General features: G+C 42.2%; 1 protein-coding gene across 1 annotated transcript; it reads right to left on the reverse strand.

The window, feature by feature from the left end:
* Positions 1 to 3,641: 3,641 nt before the first annotated feature.
* C5H2orf66 (chromosome 5 C2orf66 homolog) lies at positions 3,642 to 15,469 on the reverse strand. Its single transcript, XM_021197708.1, has 3 exons — positions 15,407 to 15,469; positions 4,908 to 5,039; positions 3,642 to 3,821 (listed from the first exon to the last, which is right to left on the reverse strand). The coding sequence occupies exons 1-3, from the start codon at positions 15,467 to 15,469 to the stop codon at positions 3,642 to 3,644; spliced, it is 375 nt and encodes a 124-aa protein (XP_021053367.1).
* Positions 15,470 to 19,338: the final 3,869 nt, after the last annotated feature.

Consider the following 19,338-nt stretch of genomic DNA (forward strand, 5'->3'; position numbering starts at 1 on the left):
CTCTCTCTCTCTCTCTCTCTCTCTCTCTCTCTCTCTCTCCCATCCTGCCTGTCCTGGAACTTACTATGTAAACCAGGCTGGTCTTGAACTTTCAGATACTCACCTGCCTGCCTCTTCCTCTTGAGCACAGGGTTCAATGGGTGGGCAGCTGACCTAGATTTGCTTTCTAATCTCTGTAATAAAGACACTATTTCCCTCTAAGGCCTGTTGGACCTGTTTCCCCCCGGCAAGCTCAGAATAAGAAGAGAGTGTCCAACACCTGTGTACCCACGTCCGAATGCCTCCTTCAGTAAATCATGACTGAGAACCCAGTGGGAGTATGAGTCATGTTTCCTGCCACACCCAAGTCAGTGAACAGTTGTCTCTGATCTGGAATCTCATTGCCTGCTAGGACTGATGAAAATTTAGAAGGGTGGTATTTTACAAGTAGAATAAAATCTCAATGCTCTCAGAAACCCTTGGCCGCACTAGATCCATAACACAGGACAATAGGCCACATCTTGGAAATAGAATTCTCACTGAAGAGGTTCAAAGGGTGGGAAGGCTGCTGAAGACCTATATAGAGTTGCACCAAGTGACTCTTGACTGTCTATGGCTCTTAAAGTACATTTGCTTCCATTAGAGGAAACACTTCAACTCTGGGCCGCCTTCATACTTGTTCTCTTCCCCATGGGCTTTAGAAATGTGTGTGGAGAGGTTCTGGCTAGCAAAATGATAGAGTGGAGTTGAAGGAGGTTCTAACTGTAGTGTCTGAGGAACAAGTGTGCAAACAGTCACATCTTGTGAAAACAGCCTTCTCCCACTGTCAGGACCATACATTAATGAAACTAAACCAGTATGAGACTCACAGATACCCTGGGGAGAAAATTTTAAGCCAAAGGGTACATACCTCTGCCCTGTGACTTACAAGCTTACAGCTAAAAGTCTCCTATGGGTACCCATAAGTTTCAAGGACTTTGAAATTAATAAACACTCACCTAGATTAGAAGCAACACTGAGAAACAAAAAACAAGTATCTAGCTCTACTTAGGAACTCCATGGTAGTGAAGAAGCTCGCACCCAGCCATCTACCTGAATAAGCTGTTACATACTTCAATTAGGACTATCTCATTCATAATTACTAATATTTCTGAATGGTGGATAACAATCTTGTTAACTAAAGTGTCTTTTGCTTTAGTTTATGTTTAGTATTGTGTGAAGGATGGAAGGCACTTGAATTTGACAAGTATTCAATTGAACACTTGCTACACGACAGACATTGTGCTAGCTTCTGGAGAACAGCAAAGGAGTCACATAATGGTTTCTGCTCACAAACACCAAACAGCCCTCCAGAATCAGGTACCTATGTGTCTGCCTGCAATAAAACACACTAAGCCAAATGCACAGCTTCTCACACAAATATTTTATTCTTCATATTCAGCATCAACTTGACTCTACAAAAGGCTACAGCAAGCTGATTTGACTTGTGATCCCACAACAGTGCTCTGCGAATTTTAGTACAATGTTTCTTGTTTGAATCACAGAGAAAATGTTGCCAGTATTTCTAAAAATATAAACAGAAAGCGTAGCTATGTCAAATGAAATTCTGGGGATTGGAAGAGCTCGGTATGAGCTATGACAAAGAGAATGGCTTTGTTGGAAAAGTGGGGAATTCACCCTTTGCTACTGTTCCTTGATAGGTGAGTTGGATTTAAAGTAAGGTTGGTGTAAAGCAGGGATAATCGACATGGGACAATTTTTTACCTTTGAACACAGCATCTCCCAGAGACCTTGCAGCACAGCATACAAACATCTCCCAGAGACCTTGCAGCAACTAGAATCTCTTTGTTTTCTAGTTCGGCTCTATGTGGGTATCCACTGCCTTCATTCAGTACAAGACTAGCAGGGGAGACTTCAATAGTACATGCTAAATGTAGGGCTATATCATCTTTTTAGGAGGAAAAGAGAAAAACAAATCCTAAGTCTGAATCCCTATTACATATGATACACTGTAGCAATCAGGTCAGAATCTCTATTATTCCATACAATATACTCTAGTAACAACTACATGTATCTTGTTTAAATAAAAGTGTTGCTAGATAATAGATAATGAATGATAATAGATAATGAATATAAAGGACAATCTTCAATAAAATATCTAATTAGGAAAATTATCATTTCATTTCACCTGTGGTATTTTTGTAACTCCTTCAAATACATGCAACCTCCCACTCAATAGTTACAGTCATAAAAGAGAAAAATACCAAAATATACATGTCAGTATCATGTGTTCCAAAGGTCCAGCTGTTTACATGCAAAATCTGGGAATGTAGAGCAAAATAAGTATAAAGGGAAAACACACACAAGACTTCAGTGCTGGTTGAATTTTCTCTTGGAAAGCTCTTCTGCAGCTTTAACATGGTCACCTGAAAAAAGCAAGAGAGTGTTGCAGTGCAAGGCAATAAAGAACATTTGAGAATACAGACACCCCCCACCGCCCTCCAAAAAACCCCACCAGAAACAGCCAAAGAGCTCATCGTTCAGAAACACCCTACACCCTACACCAGAAGCTGTTTCCTCTAAGAAGTTGAGTTCTTTCTGAATGCTTTGTCTCCTGCCCTTAGACTCTTCTTTGTGCAAGTATTTATCTTGTTTCTCTGAGGTTTCCTATGAGCCAGAAACCCACAATGAAGTGATGTAGCTGCATCCCACCAAGCATGCGCATGTGTTACAATCCTGCTCTTCGTCTCTAGTCACAACCTAGAGCCTCTGCATGAAAAACAGTCAGGGAAGCTCCTTGGTGTCGCTGTTCTATTTTATTTTCTCACTTTAGAGCAGCATTCAAGTGCATAGTCCACGTGATAGATTCCACCTTTTTAGAATAATCATCATTTTCTGCCATCACATTTAATAAAATTAATAATGGAAAGCTTTTCACAAAGGCCATACAGAACAATGGTTGCTAACTCACAAGAAATCCCTGTCTCTTTGGAAGAGTGGGAAAATGAACAATTTTGATTATAATCCCATGCCTTTATTGTTCAACTAAACAAGTAAGAATCATAATGTTTTGAATGTAACATACCTGCTGCTTCTAAAACCATACCCATCTATTTCATAAAAATGCAAAAAAAAGGAATTTAAATCTTGACTATAAATACATTTTAAATGCTTCCCTATAAGGAAAATGCCATCTTTGCTAAAATTGTTTTTCTAGGTGAGAAAGTTCAAGATGAAAGACATGCACAACCCTTTTTCCCCCCAAAGGAACTAGTAGTCATTTAACTTTCCCATTTATTCTAAGTGATCAGTTTAACATATTTCTTTACATATAATTTTCCATATAACTTAAACTATAGGACAAGATCTGGAAAAAATACATAAAAAGAGTATGTGGTATTTCATTAATTTAAAAATCCTCCTAAGAGTGACAATTTTGTGAATTTAATGTACTTCTCTCTAGAAAGCAATTCTTCAATATCATCACTATTGTTTCTTTTAAAAAACGGACTATGAAATGCCTGAGACAAATTTAAATATTTAATAGTGACGAGTATAATCATAACTGAGGACTTAATTCTAAGAAATCTTTTCAAAATCTCTATTGCATGAGCTGTGTGCTTGGCCAGATCCCGGGACTGAAGGGACATTTACCTGGGCTTTCAGCCTTTGTAGGAATTACGGAGGGAGTTTTTCTGCTCTTCGTAGTCTGCAAATGCAGAAGCAATATGCTCTGACCCGAAAGAGAGAGGTCTGGGGTCCTCATTCATGAAGAAGGTGTTTGGAAGGTTCCCAAGATCAAGTCCTCTGCCCTTAAAGTAGGCCTGGAGGCTTCTGAAAAACTAGAGACAGTGAAAATGTCCAAGGCCTTATGTAAATGAGGAATTCAAATGCTCAGAGCCCAGTCTGCATTTCCCTTCTTTTCTTCTTCCTGTGACTTAAACACTAAACTGGGGGAGCAGAAAGTTAACAATCTAGACTGGCCCATTTCTTCCCCACCCTGCCTGCTTTTGACATGTTGGTTCTCACCAGACAGTTCAGCCCTTTGAGTTGCAGCCCAGGGAAGATATACATTACTAAGTCGAACTTCAGGCAGAGACCCACAGTGTAGCATTTCTGAGCACCACAGTCAGAGATGTAACCAGACTCCACAGAAATCAGCTCCATTGCCCCTCTGCTTGAAGAGATACCAGTTGCTGTTCTGCCTTAGTTTCCACATAGCCTTCAGCAAATGAGCAGGTGGAAGCTGTGCAGAGTGCTAATGACGGGATTGCCTTAAGTTTGTATTGGTTTAGCTCTCCTTAGAAAAGCTACATTCAAATAGGCATGTCAACATGCTTGCTGATCTAGGCATACTTTTAAAAAGAGTATTTTACTTATCTTTTGAATTCTATTTTCTAGATATCTGTTTGCTTGAAACTGACAACTGTGACAGGGTCAACTTGCAGCTTCTGCAAATAAACATTGCAAATGCTGTTGTGGGATAATCTGTTTTAGCATCTGTTCAATATATACCTTACTAAAGGTGATTCTCTCCTACCCCCCTCCTCCCTTTCCCCTCTTTCCATCTCTTCCTCTCCTCCCCTTTTTTCTGAGGGTCCAAACCCAGGTCTCACTGCATGTTAGGCAAGCTCTCTATAACCAAGCTAAGTTCTAATACCATTTTCATGTTGTATGTATATTAAAAACCAATGCTCTAAATTGATGTAGATATAAGTTCACTTACAAACGCAAATGCTGTGTATGTATAAACTCACTTCTAATATAAATTTGTTTCAACACATAGAGACAAGTGTTAGTTGACTAGAGAAATATTAGGATGCCAGCCACCAGGAGAGCAAAGTCTAGTCCTGTCCGGATGAGAATCTTTCCAGCCTTTGGCTGCCTCCTCTGCACCCCTCAGCCAGTGCTCCTGGGTATGTTCTTACCAGTTCTCGGTTTCTGGGGTTGCTCAGTGGCTTCCACGTGTCTTCATTTCTCAGTGTGGCTCCGTGTACGTGGCTAGTCAGTACCAGGGCAGCCAAGAGCATCAGGAGGTGTGCTTTGGACATGGTGCTGTACTACAGAGGGAATAATGGCCACCAAAACAGTCAGAGAAAAGAAACAGAAACATGGATCTGGAAAGATAATGAAAAAAAAAATAGTATATTGGTTCACCTAAATTTTATGACCATTTTTAGGTGCAAATGAGGCTCTCCAAATCTAGTGGATTAGCTTAAAGCACTTCTCAATGATGGAAGCCCTTTACTATGCTGAGCAAAACAATTGGGACTATATCTAGAAAGTCTAGGTATACCAGTTGCATCTTTGAAAAAATACACACTTTGTAGTCTCCAAAATAATGCAAGCTTCAAAATAAAAACACAATCTTAAATGACCTGTGTCTTAAGTCAGCAGACTCTTTTAGTAGGAATGAAGTGGTAGAGAAATACTTCAGCTGAGGGTATACCTCTGTGGGAGAGTGGCTGTTTAGCATTCACAAAGCCCTGGGTTCAATCCCGGTACTACAGAAAGGGAGAAGCAAAAACAGTTGCAGAAAGAGGGGAAGAGAAAAAAGAGGGGAAAGAGGTGAGGAGGGGCATAAAGAGGAGGAGGAAGAAGAGAAGGAGAGAGAGGAGGAAAACGAAGAATTTAAAACAACAAAAAGAAAACTTAAAGTATCCTAAACTGAGAAATGTCCCCAACATATACATATACACATCTCAGACAGACAGACACATACCACAACAGCATAAGTAGAGATAACTTTCCAACTCTAGTTGTGACATGGAAGCTGAAACACAGAAAAGGAGATAAAGCTTACCAGGAGTTTAGCTCTGCCTGGCCCTGCCTACGATTTGCCAAGGATTCTCAGGCTCTTATAGCCAGTGGACAGGCTGCTACGGGGAGTCACTGACGTGAGCAGAGGCAGTTCAAAAATAATGATTCCATTTTCATCTATGGCACAAAGACCCTTGAGAAGCAGATCTCCCAGCATCTTCAAGGATAACCTATTTATCCTTTAAGTGCACCAGCTGCTTCATGAACCACTGGCCATATTATGTGAGTTTTAAAAACACATGAGCCACTTCCATACGGAAAACTGGCTCTCTCTCTTTCATGTTTAGAGTATCACAATGATGAGCTCACCTAATAAGATGGACTTTGAAAGATATTAGCTTTCAAATTAACAGCATATTTTTTTTAACAAGAATCTCTATTGCAAAAGACAAAATTGCTCTTTTTGACCTACACATGGTGTCTCTTCTTAGAAATAGTGGCATGGTTTACCATAATAGCCCATTCAAAAATGAAGCAACCAGATTGCATAGACTTCACAGAAAAAATGAAAAATGACTATACCTACAGCATCCCCTTGCTAAGTAAGCATCACCTGAAGAAAATGGTAAGGTGGAGAAACCGGACTCAGTGGCTTGTGAGTTTGCTCTGGATCTAATGATTCAGAATGAAATTCAGGATAAGCTCATTGTTAAGAAGGCAGGCGATGTGAACTGTAAAATAGAACCACTGGTTGTCACGGTAGTGCATGCCTGTAATCTCAGTACTTGGAAGGCAGAGATAGGCATGGTCAGCCGCTGACAAACAGCACGGGTTACATTTTGAATTTGAGACCTGCCTTGGGTACACGAGACCCTGTCTCAAACAAACAAAACCCTGGCAATCGCTTTGCCACCTTGTCCACGGATGATTAAATATAACATTCCTTTGTTCATGTTTTGTTCAATCAGCAAATGGCTTTTTCTTTTCTCATTCTTTTTATTTTCCTCAAACAGAATCTACTATGTAGTCCAGGCTAGCCTCAAACTTTTTGCTTCAGTCTGGTGTGTGCAGTAACTACGGTGTGCTACACCTAGATCAATCTTCCTGAGTTCTTGCTGTGTGTGAGGCACTGCAGTGAGTTTTAAGGGCAAAAAGGTAAAGTCCCTGACCCCAAAGGCCAAAGATGGACAGAAGACAACATTTATCCCACTGTTAGTCTATACACTGTTTAGTGGTGACTTTTTTTTCATGATGCTGTCGGTTGAATCCAGGACCTGTACATAACCCTACCACTGAGCTACATGCCCAGCCCTTTGCATTTCTGAGACACAGTCAAGCTGTCCTTGAACTTGGGATCTTTTTTGCCTCAGCCTCTGGAGTCCTGGGATTGCAGATTTATAGCACCACACCCAGCTGATGATAAGAATTTCCATGGAGAGAAAGTGTAGAATTGGGGATGTGATTCATTTTCAGGGGTCAGGAAAGGCTTGTGTGAGAAAGTGACCTTATATCTAGTCAATTGGTTATGAGTTACCTAGGCAACCTCAGGAAGCAGAGGAAACAACTGTCAAGCAAGCTGAGTCTCTGTGCTGAGGGAAGAGTTAACACATTTAAGCAACTGAAAATAGCAGGCCAGAGAGAAACCAGAGTGGGTACCTGGATAGGGATGGAGTGGGGAGAGGCAGTCGGAGCATGCAGTTATTACTGCAAGAAATGTTAACTGACTGAGAGTTTCAAACATCCAAACAGCTTAATCAGACTGACATTGAGAGGTGGGGGAGAGAGAGAGAGAGAGAGAGAGAGAGAGAGAGAGAGAGNGAGAGAGAGAGAGAGAGAGAGAGAGAGAGAGAGAGAGAGAGAGAGAGAAGCACTTCTGGCTGCAGCAGCGGGAAGAGGGGTGTGTGAAGTCAGCTATGTGGCCACGGTGGTACACGCAGATAACATGAGCTCAGACGCAGACGCAGAGGCTGGTGGATCTGAGTGGTATCTGAGAGGTGACGGTGTGAGGGAACAGGGCTAAGGGAAAGGGGTTTTTTCCAAACCAATCCCGGAGTCTGTGGATTGTGCAGCTGTGTGCTTACGATGCCATGCCATTCCCGGAGACACCAGTAACTTGCATGAAGGAATGAAGTTGGGAGTCCCAAGTTGAGTTGAGGAGATCTTGCGATGTAGCAGCAAGGAACAGCACGCAAATGGATATGCAGATCTGGAGCCCAGAGTGTAGTCCGTCACAAAAGGAAATGAAAGTGGTGGCTGGTGTAGAAATTGATCAGACTGTCACAGAAGTTCTAGAAATGAGAGGACCAAGGGGCCTGGAATGTGAATTTGAGAGTATGTAACATTACCTCATACAGGATTTTACAAAGAGACCTTGGAGGCTCGAGGAGAGTAGGGAGCAGGGAGACAGGAGCAGGGTGTTTCAGAAAGGGACTTGCTGGGGACAGAAAGGGAGCACTGAAAAGGTCTGGGGACATCAGAGTTGCACGGGTAGGTGAGGTGAGAGTCTTGAAGGAAGTGGGGTGGGGGGGTGGAGAAGAGAATGCAGCAAGGACCGCAAGCTCTTGGGGAAAGAGAAAGAAGTAAATATGTGGAAAGTGGACTCAAGGGGACGCGCTAAAAGTTCAGTTTGTGCTGACCGTTCAGTCTGCACAGACTCACTGAATATACCAGGTTGAACTTGAACTCCAAATTCTCCTGCCTCTCAAGAGCCGAGATTATCATTCTTATTTTTAATATGAGATTTAAATAGAAAATGTTTAAGAGTCAGTGGTTCTGGGAGTAAATAAATATCCCAAAATTTCTTCATGTTGTTCCTGCATTATAATTCCAGGATTTTGAACTAAAGCTCCTGGTCGATAACTATTGGGTCGATAGTTAATGAATTATTTAAAGCAGTAAACAAAAACAAAGATTGACAATTTTGGGTTTTACAAAGGCACAGTCTCCATTACTTGAATGTTTCAAGATCTGAATAAATTTATTAAATATGTCATAATTCTGTTAAATTTCTATATCATTAATTAAGGTAAGGCAAGAACAAAAAAAAAAAGTTACTTGAAATTGTATAGAGATTTCCCCTGCAAACAATTAAGAAACATTAGCCTGAGATAGCCCAAACTGGAGTGCTCCATCAGGTCTCTCTCCTCAGAGCCCAGGGAATCCCATGGAAGAGGGGAAGGAACTGTAGAAGTCAGAGGGGGTCGAGGACATCAGGAAAATATGGCCCACAAAATCAACTAAGCAAGAATCACAGGGGTTCACAGAGACTGAAGTAATTAATCCTGGAGCCTGCAAGGGTCTGCACTGGGTCCTCTACATATATTTTATCTAAGCTTGGTGTCTTTGTGGGACTCCTAACGGTGGGAATTGGGGTGTCTTCTCTCCCTACTGGGTTGCCCAGCATTCATATGAGGGTTTGTGCCTAGTCTTATTGTGTCTTGTTATGCAGTGATCAGCTGATACTCCTGGGAAGCCTGCTCTTTTCTGAAGGGAAACCGAGGAGGGGATGTGGGGGAGGGGAAAAGTAAGAGGTAGCTCGGAGGAGGGAGGGAGGAGAAACTCCCCCCCCATGAGATGTATGTATGGCATGAGAGAAGAATAAAATTTTTAAACCTTTATATTAAATTTTATCATAGTTTAGTGATAATTGTGAGTTGCTTCCTAAAAGAATATACCAATAAGATAGAATACATATTTTTTTAGCCTGAATAACAGTTTTTGTTTTACCCATTAAATTTTCTTCTGTTCCATAGTCAAGAATGGCTAAGGGTTAGAAGATTGAAAGTATAAACCGTTTCCTGTAGTGTAGTCACCTCTGCTGCTACCTAGTGCTGACAGAATTCAGCCCAGTGCACAGACATGGGCTCTTCAGATAGAAAAAATCTAACTGGAGAGATCAGGTAGGTTCCCACAGCCACCGGTCTAAGTAATTTCTCATTTTGGTCCGAGTCTATGAGAATGCAATTCACCGGTTCTCCACTCCACCCCCAGCCTTACTTCATACTGAGCGCCGCACACCTCAGCTGAAAGATGATTTGGTTCATCATGAGGCGTTCACCCTAAGACCTTCCTGTTTACGAAATATTGACAGTTCCTTGGAGTAAAACTGGAGCTTTATGGTAGTGTAACTCATTGACACAGTTTTTCTGGTTCTTAAATTATATATTAATAGGAACCAGTTTAAATTTTATCCTTTGTTCTGTAGTGCTTACCTCCTTTTAACTAGTTAAGTGGTGCCAGCACTCACACCCAGGGCCTGGAACATGCAGGGCAAGCAATCCAGCAGGAGCAAGCCCAGCCCTGGCTCTTGGGACCAGGTCTCCAGAGTCGCTGAGGTAGAAGGCACAGCCAGGACAGCCTGTGTCTAGTTTATTTGGCAGCTCTGGGAATGGAACTCAGGGCCCCTCACAGGGAAATGGCCTGCTTCTTCCTCATGCCCTCAGGCCCTTAAAAGTTTCTAATCCTTATTTTGATGCCAGGTCCTGCTCTGTAGCTCAGGTTCTGGGACGGACCACATTCTGCTTCAGCCTCCAGGAGAGCTGGAGTCGCAGGTGTTTGTACCACACCTGGTATCTTTCTTAACGTTTTAAGTACCATTGATGATGGCATTTTTTTTTCATGAATATATCAATACTGACTAATGGATATTTTAGAATTATTTAGTTGATGAGGAGAGAGAGAGAGAAAGTTTTTCAACATTTGCTTCTGGTCTAAAGGATTCCGTTTGTCTTTTCATTAAAGAGTGTTCTGGGGACATATAGGCAAAAGGCACTTTTCTACTCAGATGAATGTGGATGCAATTCTTTGATGATATTTCTTAAATACTGAGAAAATAGTGTACTCAACACACTCAAAGGAAATCCAATAACTGTGTTGGTTTGAATTTTGAAATTAATTATTTGGAAAATTTGAACATGACAAGGTAAGGGTGGGAGAAAAAATGCTGAGTAAGGACAACATCAAAGAAGACACAACAGTAAAGAAGACAGACAGGAATTTTTAAATGATCTATGTTAGGCATGAAGGTTGATATCTATTCTCAATTCTACACTGAAGAGATATACCTCTGAGTATGTTTCTGCGAAATTATCTAGATCAGGCTGAAGTAGGATGACCCACCAGAAATATGGGCAATACCAGGTCCATGGACTGGGACTCTGAAATGAAGCAAAGGAGACAGTCAAGTATATATATATATATATATATATATATATATATATATATATATATATATACTTTTTAAGGCAGTGTATCCCAGGATAGCCTTGAACTCCTTATTTCATTGAGGGTAACCTTGGCCTTCTGATCCTCCTGTCTCTACCTGCCAAGCACTGAAATTATTGACATAAGCTGCCTTGCTCAGTTTGTGTAGTTCTAGAGACTGAACCCAAAACCTGGCATATGCTAGGCGAACATCCTGTGTAATTGTTTTAGTTCTACCTTGTCTCTATCAGAAGTAGAAAAGGTGCTGACACAGCTATTTAATTGTCATGAGCAGGGACATAAGAGTTGAATCCCTGTTTGAGTACTTAAAGGAAAAACTGTTGTCTTCAATGCTTCCTTGGTGATGGTGAAGACTTTGAAAATAAGAGTAAGTTTGTTCATGGCTAATCAGACAAGCAAACAGTCTTATCCTTATGGTGATAGCTGCTTCTCATGTGGCACTGGGCAGATTTCACTGAAGATAGAATAAAGATAAGAAAGGAAAAGAGAGATAAAATGCTTACAATGCACAGAACAGGAAGGGGGCAGTAGTAACTGAGATGCGTGGGAAAAGAGAAAGGAGATGTCTGTCTCTTCTAGCCAGGGCCATAAGCAACTTAGAGAAGAAATCATTTATTTGGCCTTACAGTCTTAGAGGGTGGATCTATGACCAACAGAGTAGGGAGCATGACACCAGGCAGGCAGGCAGGAGCAAACGCTGACAGCTCAGATCTTAAGACACGAGCATGAGCAAGAAAGAGCCACTGGAAATGTTTTTTTTTTTAAACCTCAAAGTCCACCCCTCATGACATACCCCCTCCAAGACCACACCTCTTAATCCTTCCCAAACAATCCCACCAACTGGGGGCCAAGTGTTCTAACATATGAACCTATTTGAGCATTCTCATTCAAACTACCCCTGAGGGATGACCAATACTAAGCTGAGGGATGATCCACAAACCACTGAAATTGGATTGTCTCACTAGTATAGAAGTGTGCAGTCAAAGATGGATAAGAAGTCCTGTTGGGTAAAGCACTTGTTGTACAAGCATAAGGACCCGAGTTCAGATCTCCAGAGCCCGCATAAAAAGTTGGTTATGGTCTCACATGTCTGTAATCACAACAGTGGAGAGAGAAATGAGAATTCTGGTGCATTCTGGCTAGCCAATCAGTATACTCCAGGTTCAGTGAGAGACCCTGATGTTGGAGTGTTTTTGTACTGCCAAGTATTTGCCAAGACTAGGTAGACAAATCCTTCAATATTCCTGCTTCACAGAAAGTTTGCCAGATATTCTGGCCAGAAGGCCAGTGTGTTGGGGATTTGATTCGTGCTTATATACTTGCATGTCCACTGAGGGTCCCTGCCAATAGTTGGCTTTTTGACTGGTCTATAAAGAGCCAGCAGCCAATGGCTGGGCAGGAGGACAGAAGCGGGACTTTGAGGATTCCTGGAGAGAAAAATGCAGGGGAGGGAGAAGGAAGGAGTCTGCCACGAGAGGGGCATAGGATGGACCACACCGTGAAGGAGCAGAAGGGTGAGCTGGCCAAAATAAAGGTGCAAAGGGAAAGCTGCCCAGAAGGAAACAGGGCAGCAAAATATAAATATAGATTTAGAAAGTGATAACTCAGGGGGTTTGGAAGTTGCCCAACCACTGAGCTAGCTAAGGCAAATTAAAATACAAAAGTTGTCTGCGGTTGTCTTTCATTTGTGAATCCAGAGCTCTTGGTCGGTACAGAGATGCACATTCACCCTCCAGGAGCATCAGAGTGGCTTTTAAATATTTACTGCCCTACCAGTGAGACAGAGAAATCTTGTGTGACTGTTCAGGTAGCCAACAACCTCGGTTGTGACTGCAGCTTCGGAAGCTGCTTGCTCTGTACTTCTTCTTTACACTGGTAAGAGTCACTCTTCTCGGGTCTCCGATGGGGTTGAAAACTAGATAGTTACAGTGATGCTTCTGTACACTGTGTGAAGATGCGTCTCTGTCCTTCCTCCCCTGCCTACGGCACCTCGTGATTGGTTAAAATTAAAAGCCTATGGCCTATATCAAAAGGCAGGATAGTCAGGTGGGACATCAGCAGAAAAAGGAGAACTAGGGACCAGAGAGAGACGGGAGATTTACCACCAAGATGTGGGGGAACTTGGATACATAACACTGAGGTAAAGTAACCAACCACGTGACAGACATAGAATAGTATACATGGATTAATATAAGTTGAGTTAGACGGGGAGCGAGCTAGGTTAAGGCCAAAGAACATTGTAAATAAATATAAGCTATTATATTTCGTGTCATTATTTAAGAACTGTGGCAGGCATAGAAAAACCCTATATGGTTACACCCTAATTTAATAAACAAGGGGGACAGCAATCAGCGATCAAAGAAAAAAACCTGATGTCAACCTCTGACATTCACATATGTATGTTTGCCCTTGCTTGCCCGAACACATGCGCATGCGCGCGAGCACACACACACACACACACACACACACACACACACACACACACACACAGAGAGAGAGACAGAGAAACACAGAGAGAGAGAGAGAGAGAGAGAGAGAGAGAGAGAGAGAGAGAGAACGAAGAATGATTAACAAAATGGTTTGTCTTAGATACTATTCTACTGCTGTGAAAGAACACCATCACCAAGGCAACTTACACTAAAATAAATAAATAAATGAATAAATAAATAAATAAATAAATAAGCATTTAGTAATGGGCTTGCTCACAGTTTCAGAGGGTTGTCATTGTGGTGAAGAGCACTGCAGCAGGCAGACGTGGTGCTAGAGAAGTAGCTGAGAACTCACATCTTATCCACAAGTTGCAGATCAAGAGAAAGCTGCAGGCAGAGGGAGCGAGCAAAGCTGGTGTCTTATTCCTGCACAAACATCAGGACCAAGAAGCAAGCTGGGGAGGAAAGGGTTTTTCATCTTACACTTCCACATTGCTGTTAATCACCAAAGGATGCAGGACTGGAACTCAAGCAGGTCAGGAAGCAGGAGCTGATGCAGAGGCCATGGAGGGATGTTCTTTACTGGCTTGTTTCTCCTGGCTTGCTCAGCTTGCTTTCTTATAGAATCCAAAACTACCAGCCCAGGGATGGTCCCACCCACAAGGGGCCCTTCCCCCTTGATCACTAATTGAGAAATTAGTAATTGCCTTACAGTTGGATCTCATTTCCTCAACTGAAGCTCCTTTCCCTGTGATAACTTCAGCCTGTGTCAAGTTGACACACAAAACCAGCCAGTACAACTGGGCTCAAAGGTTTGAAAATAAAGCCAAAGATCCTAATCCTTTCCAAAGAGTTCCACCAACTGGTGGCCAATCATTCCAACATATGAGCCCAAACCTCCACAGCATTTGTCCCTTTTAACAACTCTGAGTATCTGTGACCACATGGAGCTGGCCTTCAACGTTCTCCGAGTGTGTGAGAAGCACCTGCTCCATTGTTTCCTGCCATTAGTTTTATTTAAAAATTAATAAAAGACAGCAGGCTCAGTCATGTAGCAGAAACAAGCTGGGACCATAAGGCTTTAAATTTGCATATTATAAAGAAGAGAAAACAAGCTTCCATTTCACAACGTATGTGACAGTTGTTTATCTCTGTGGGCCGGTGTGAGCCAGTCCTGGAAACCTAATGAGGAACCTGAGTGAATGAGGAGACTGACCATGCCTATTAGTCATGTTATATGTTGCTGTGACAATATCCGATTAAAGGAGTGCAAAGAAGGAAGAGTTGGTTTTGGCTCACAGTTCTGCAGCCCATCATGGTGTAGGGGTTGGAGTCAGCTGGACACATGATATTCAGCCAGAAGCAGGTTGGGAAATGCTGTACTCAGATCACTCTTGATTCAATCTAGGAAGCCAGCCCCTGGGATGACACTACCCACACTTAAGATAGGTCCTCCAACTTCCATTATCCTAATCTAGAAATCCCCACACGGATACGGCAAGAGTTTTATTCCGTGGTGGCTCTATACTCTGACAAACTTATAGCAATGGCCATCACAGTCCATTCCTTGTCAACTTTACACTGAAATGCCACACTATGTCCAGCATGGCTTGGCTCTAGAAACCTGAGTGGGCCAATGAGGGAATGAAGTACAGGCACTCAGACACAACCAGAAAGCAGGGATCCAGTAGGCTGTGCTGACTCTGATGGAGGCTACCAGCTGCAGCCCAAACCTCAGCGTGTTTATTTAGATGCCTGGATTGAGGAGGAGGCATTCTATTTTACGGCCAAGTGAGGACGTGGGCTTATAGTATGTGGCCTAACAAGGAGGTGGGCTTAATTCAAGGCCCGTACCTAAACATAGTGTAGTGGGCTTAATCTTTATACTTCTCTGGAAGGGTGAAGTCTCAGGCTACAGTCACCCCCGAGGAGAAGCTGTGGTTGATAGTTACCACATGTACTATCAGCATTCAGATGTGGTTCAGGGGGAAGCTTTTCCAGCCTCTGATCCTTACCTGAGGGACATTTTCCCGTTTCCATGAGTTGGACACATAGAAGTCCTTGACATGGTGAAGCATGCCAACAACACACATGCACTCAGAATTTATCTACTCCTTACATGCTCACACCAGGCTTCCCCTGCTTGCCACAGAAACAAATTACTTTTAAGCTACAACCTTTCATCCACTGTCCCCATAGGACCAGGGTCAACTCATAGTGCAAAATGCGTTCAAAGTCACTGCTACTTAACAGTTGCAGAGCTGATTGTCTGCCATGATATGGGGGGGGGGGAGAATAAAATGTCAGCCACCTGATCATAACATGGGCCTGCCAAAGTCTAAGTGAAGTGATGTTAGAGTTGCCCAGGATAGTCATTCTTGTACCTTCTTGCAGGTACAATGTGGTCCTTTTCTTGTCTTTTCCCAGCATATGGAAGTTGCTGGTGCTGAATGAAGCATCCACCATAAAACGCTCATGGAACCTAAAAGGCAATTGAGAATTGTTTCTCTGGACTTTTATGAGGAAGGACTGTGGAGAGCAGCTGGGAATTTTTCTTCTATGGGACCTTTAAACTAATTTCTGGCTTATCACTGAACTGAAAGGATGCCCTGTCCTTCTGATGTAAAATAAGGAGCATGGTAGCCATCTACTGGGTGACTGTGTCACATAACATTGTTGATTTATTCACTGTGACTACTGTGAAGGGTGTCATTTCCCTAATTTGCTTCCCAGCCTGTTTATCCTTTGAGTAGAGGAAGGCTACTGATTTGTTTGAGTTAATTTTGTATCCAGCCACTTTGCTGAAGTTGTTCATCAGTTTTAGGAGCTCTCTGTTGGAATTTTGGGGGTCACTTACGTATATGATCATATCATCTGCAAATAGTGATATTTTGACTTCTTCCTTTCCAATTTGTATCCCTTTAACCTTCTTTTGTTGTCTAATTGCTCTAACTAGAACTTCAAGTACTATATTGACTAGACCCTGATTTTAGTAGGATTGCTTCAAGTTTTTTCTCCATTTAGTTTGATGTTGGCTACAGGTTTGTTTAGGTATGGGCCTTGAATTCCTGATCTTTCCAAGTTTTTTAACATGAAGGGATGTTGAATTTTGTCAAATGCTTTTTCAGCATCTAATGAAATGATCATGTGGGTTTTTTTCTTTGAGTTTGTTTATGTAGTAGATTATGTTGATGGATTTCTGTATATTGTACCATTCCTGCATCCCTGGCATGAAGCCTACTTGATCGTGGTAAATGATCATTTTGATGTGTTCTTGGATTCAGTTGGCAAGAATTTTATTGAGCATTTTTGCATCAATGTTCATAAGGGAGACTGGTCTGAAGTTCTCTTTCTTTGTTTGGTCTTTGTATGGTTTAGGTATAAGCACAGTTGTGGCTTCATAGAATGAATTGGGTAGTGTTCCTTCTGTTTCTATTTTGTGGAATAGTTTAAAGAGAATTGGTATTAGGTCTTCTTTAAAGGTCTGATAGAATACTCCACTAAACCCATCTGGTACATGGCTATTTTGGGTTGGGAGACTATTAATGGCTGCTTCTATTTCTTTAGGGATATGGGACTGTCTAGATGGTTTATCTGATCTGTTTTATCTTTGGCATCTGGTATGTGACTAGAAAATCGTTCAGTTTATCCAGATTTTACAGTTTTGTTGAGTAGGATCTGATGATGTTTTGGATTTCCAGTTTCCATTGTTATGTCTTCCTTTTTCATTTCTGATTTTATTAATTTGGATACTGTCCCTGTGCCCTCTAGTGAGTCTGGTTAGGGTTGATCTATCTTGTTGATTTTTTTCAAAGAACCAGCTCCTGGTTTGGTTGAGTCTTTATATAGTTCTTTTTGTTTCTATTTGGTTGATTTCAGCCCTGAGTTTACAAAATACTCATAGGCGCAAATATTGAGATAAAGTACAGACAGAGACTGAAGGAAAGGCCATCCAGAGACTGTCCCACCTGGGGATTCATCCCATATACAGTTACCAAACCCAGACACTATTGTGGATGCCAAGAACTGCATGCTGAAAGGAGCCTGATATGGCTGTCTCCTGCGAGGCCCTGCCAGAGCCTGACAAATACAAAGGCAGACGAGGCCAACCATTGTACTGAGCACAGGGTCCTCAACAGAGGAGTTAGAGAAAGGACCGAAGGAGTTGAAGGGGTTTGCAACCCCATAGGTAGAACAACATCAACCAGCCAGACCCTACCCTCTTCCCCAGAGTTCCCAGGGACTAAGTAATCAACCAAGGAGTGAGTACACATGGCTCCAGCCACATATGTAGCATAGGATGATGACCTTGTCAGGCATCAATGGGAGGAAAGGTCCTTGGTTCGGTGAAGGCTAGATAGATGCCCCAGTGTAGGGGAACTGAGGGTGGGGAGGTGGGAGTGGGTGGGTGGGTAGAGGAACACCCTCATGGGGAGAGGAAGGATGGAATAGGGGGTTTCCAGGAAGGGGGAAACTGGGAAAAGGTAAAATATTTGAAATGTAAATAAAGAAAATATCCAATTAAAAAATGTATTCACCATGATGGTTTGAATATGCTTGGCTTAGGGAGTAGAACTGTTAGGAGGTGGGGCTTTTTTGGAGTAGGTGTGGCCTTGTTGAAGGAAGTATATCATTGTGGGTGTGGGCTTTAAGACTCATCCTAGCTCCCTGGAAGCCAGTTTTCTCCTGTTTGCCTTCTGAACAAGCTATAGAACTCTCAGCTCCTCCTACACCATGCCTGCCTGGATGCTGCTATGTTCCCACCTTGATGATGATGAACTGACCCTTTGAACCTGTAAGCCAGCCCCAATTAAATGTTGTCCTTATAAGAGTTGCCTTGGTCATGGCATCTGTTCACAGCAGTAAAACCCTAAGACATTCACCAATCAACTGTAATGACCTTATTCTTTTATTTTACACATTCAGAGTGGAGATTAAAAGAGTGGTTAAGTTTTTAAGACTGATGTATATCTGACAATGTTTCCTTAGGCACGTGGGCCTGGAAAAAGGTATACCTCAGGTTTCAAAGGGATAAGAAATGCATGAGGGACAATTCCATGAAGGATTCTGAGATGACTCAGGATTTCAGGGGACCCAGAAGAAGAGATTTAAACCTTAGATCCTGGAGATCTGGTGTAATATTTATCCTTTTAAATGTAACTAATATCTATCATCAATAAAGACATAGGAGGCATAAAGTGAGGTGAAAACCTGCTAGCTTGGTGAGGTAACTTTATTTTCTTAACTATACATAAAATATCTATTTACAAGCCTGTTTTTTTTCACAACTAAACTGCTAGCTCTTTAGAAACCTTTCTGTGTCATTCTACTGAGCTTGTCTCCTTTTCTCTTCAGCTACTCCAAACCCAAGGCGGCTCCTTAACTTTCTTCCCTTGAATTCTGATTTACCTGTATCCTTCTCTGTTGTTCCTGCAAACCCAAAGAGAGCTCCCTATCTCTTACCTGGAGCTCCTTCCATAAAGGTTCTTCCCAGCCAAAGGAGGGAGCTCTCAAAGGTCCAGTTGCTATGAAAGAAGTCTCTAGCTCCTTCCCTACCCTTGGCAGACTGAGCAATGTCAAAGTCATAGTTGGGGAAGGTGGGCTCCGTGCCGAACCATTTAACCTGAATGATGGGTAGCTCAAGACCACCCAACTGACTGTGCATGAATCATACAGCCAAGACCACAGGACCTCTCCCAAGCAACTTGACTTAAAATAGGCAGGAACTTTTCATTCTTTAGCATTCTTAAACGATGGAGGCATTTAGAGGCACACTCAAGCTGCATCTCTGTAGGACAGACCTAACCGAAATGATGCTGGCATAACTGACAGTTATCATGTAGAAGAATACGAATTGATCCATTTTGTTTTGTTTTGTTTTGTTTTGTTTTGTTTTGTTTTTGAGACAGGGTTTCTCTGTGTAGCCCTGGCTGTCCTGGAACTCACT

Source organism: Mus pahari, chromosome 5, assembly GCF_900095145.1.
Source record: "Mus pahari chromosome 5, PAHARI_EIJ_v1.1, whole genome shotgun sequence".
NCBI classification, from domain to species: Eukaryota; Metazoa; Chordata; class Mammalia; order Rodentia; family Muridae; genus Mus; species Mus pahari.

Bases quoted from the DNA above. Each gene is read 5' to 3' on its own strand.
- C5H2orf66 (XM_021197708.1), bottom strand. From the start codon at position 15,469: ATGCTTCACCATGTCAAGGACTTCTATGTGTCCAACTCATGGAAACGG. The intron at 5,040-15,406 runs GTAAGGATCAGA...TTCCCTCTGTAG, and splicing joins AACGGGAAAATGTCCCTCAG to TACAGCACCATGTCCAAAGC. The intron at 3,822-4,907 runs GTAAGAACATAC...CACTGTCTCTAG, and splicing joins ACCCCAGAAACCGAGAACTG to TTTTTCAGAAGCCTCCAGGC.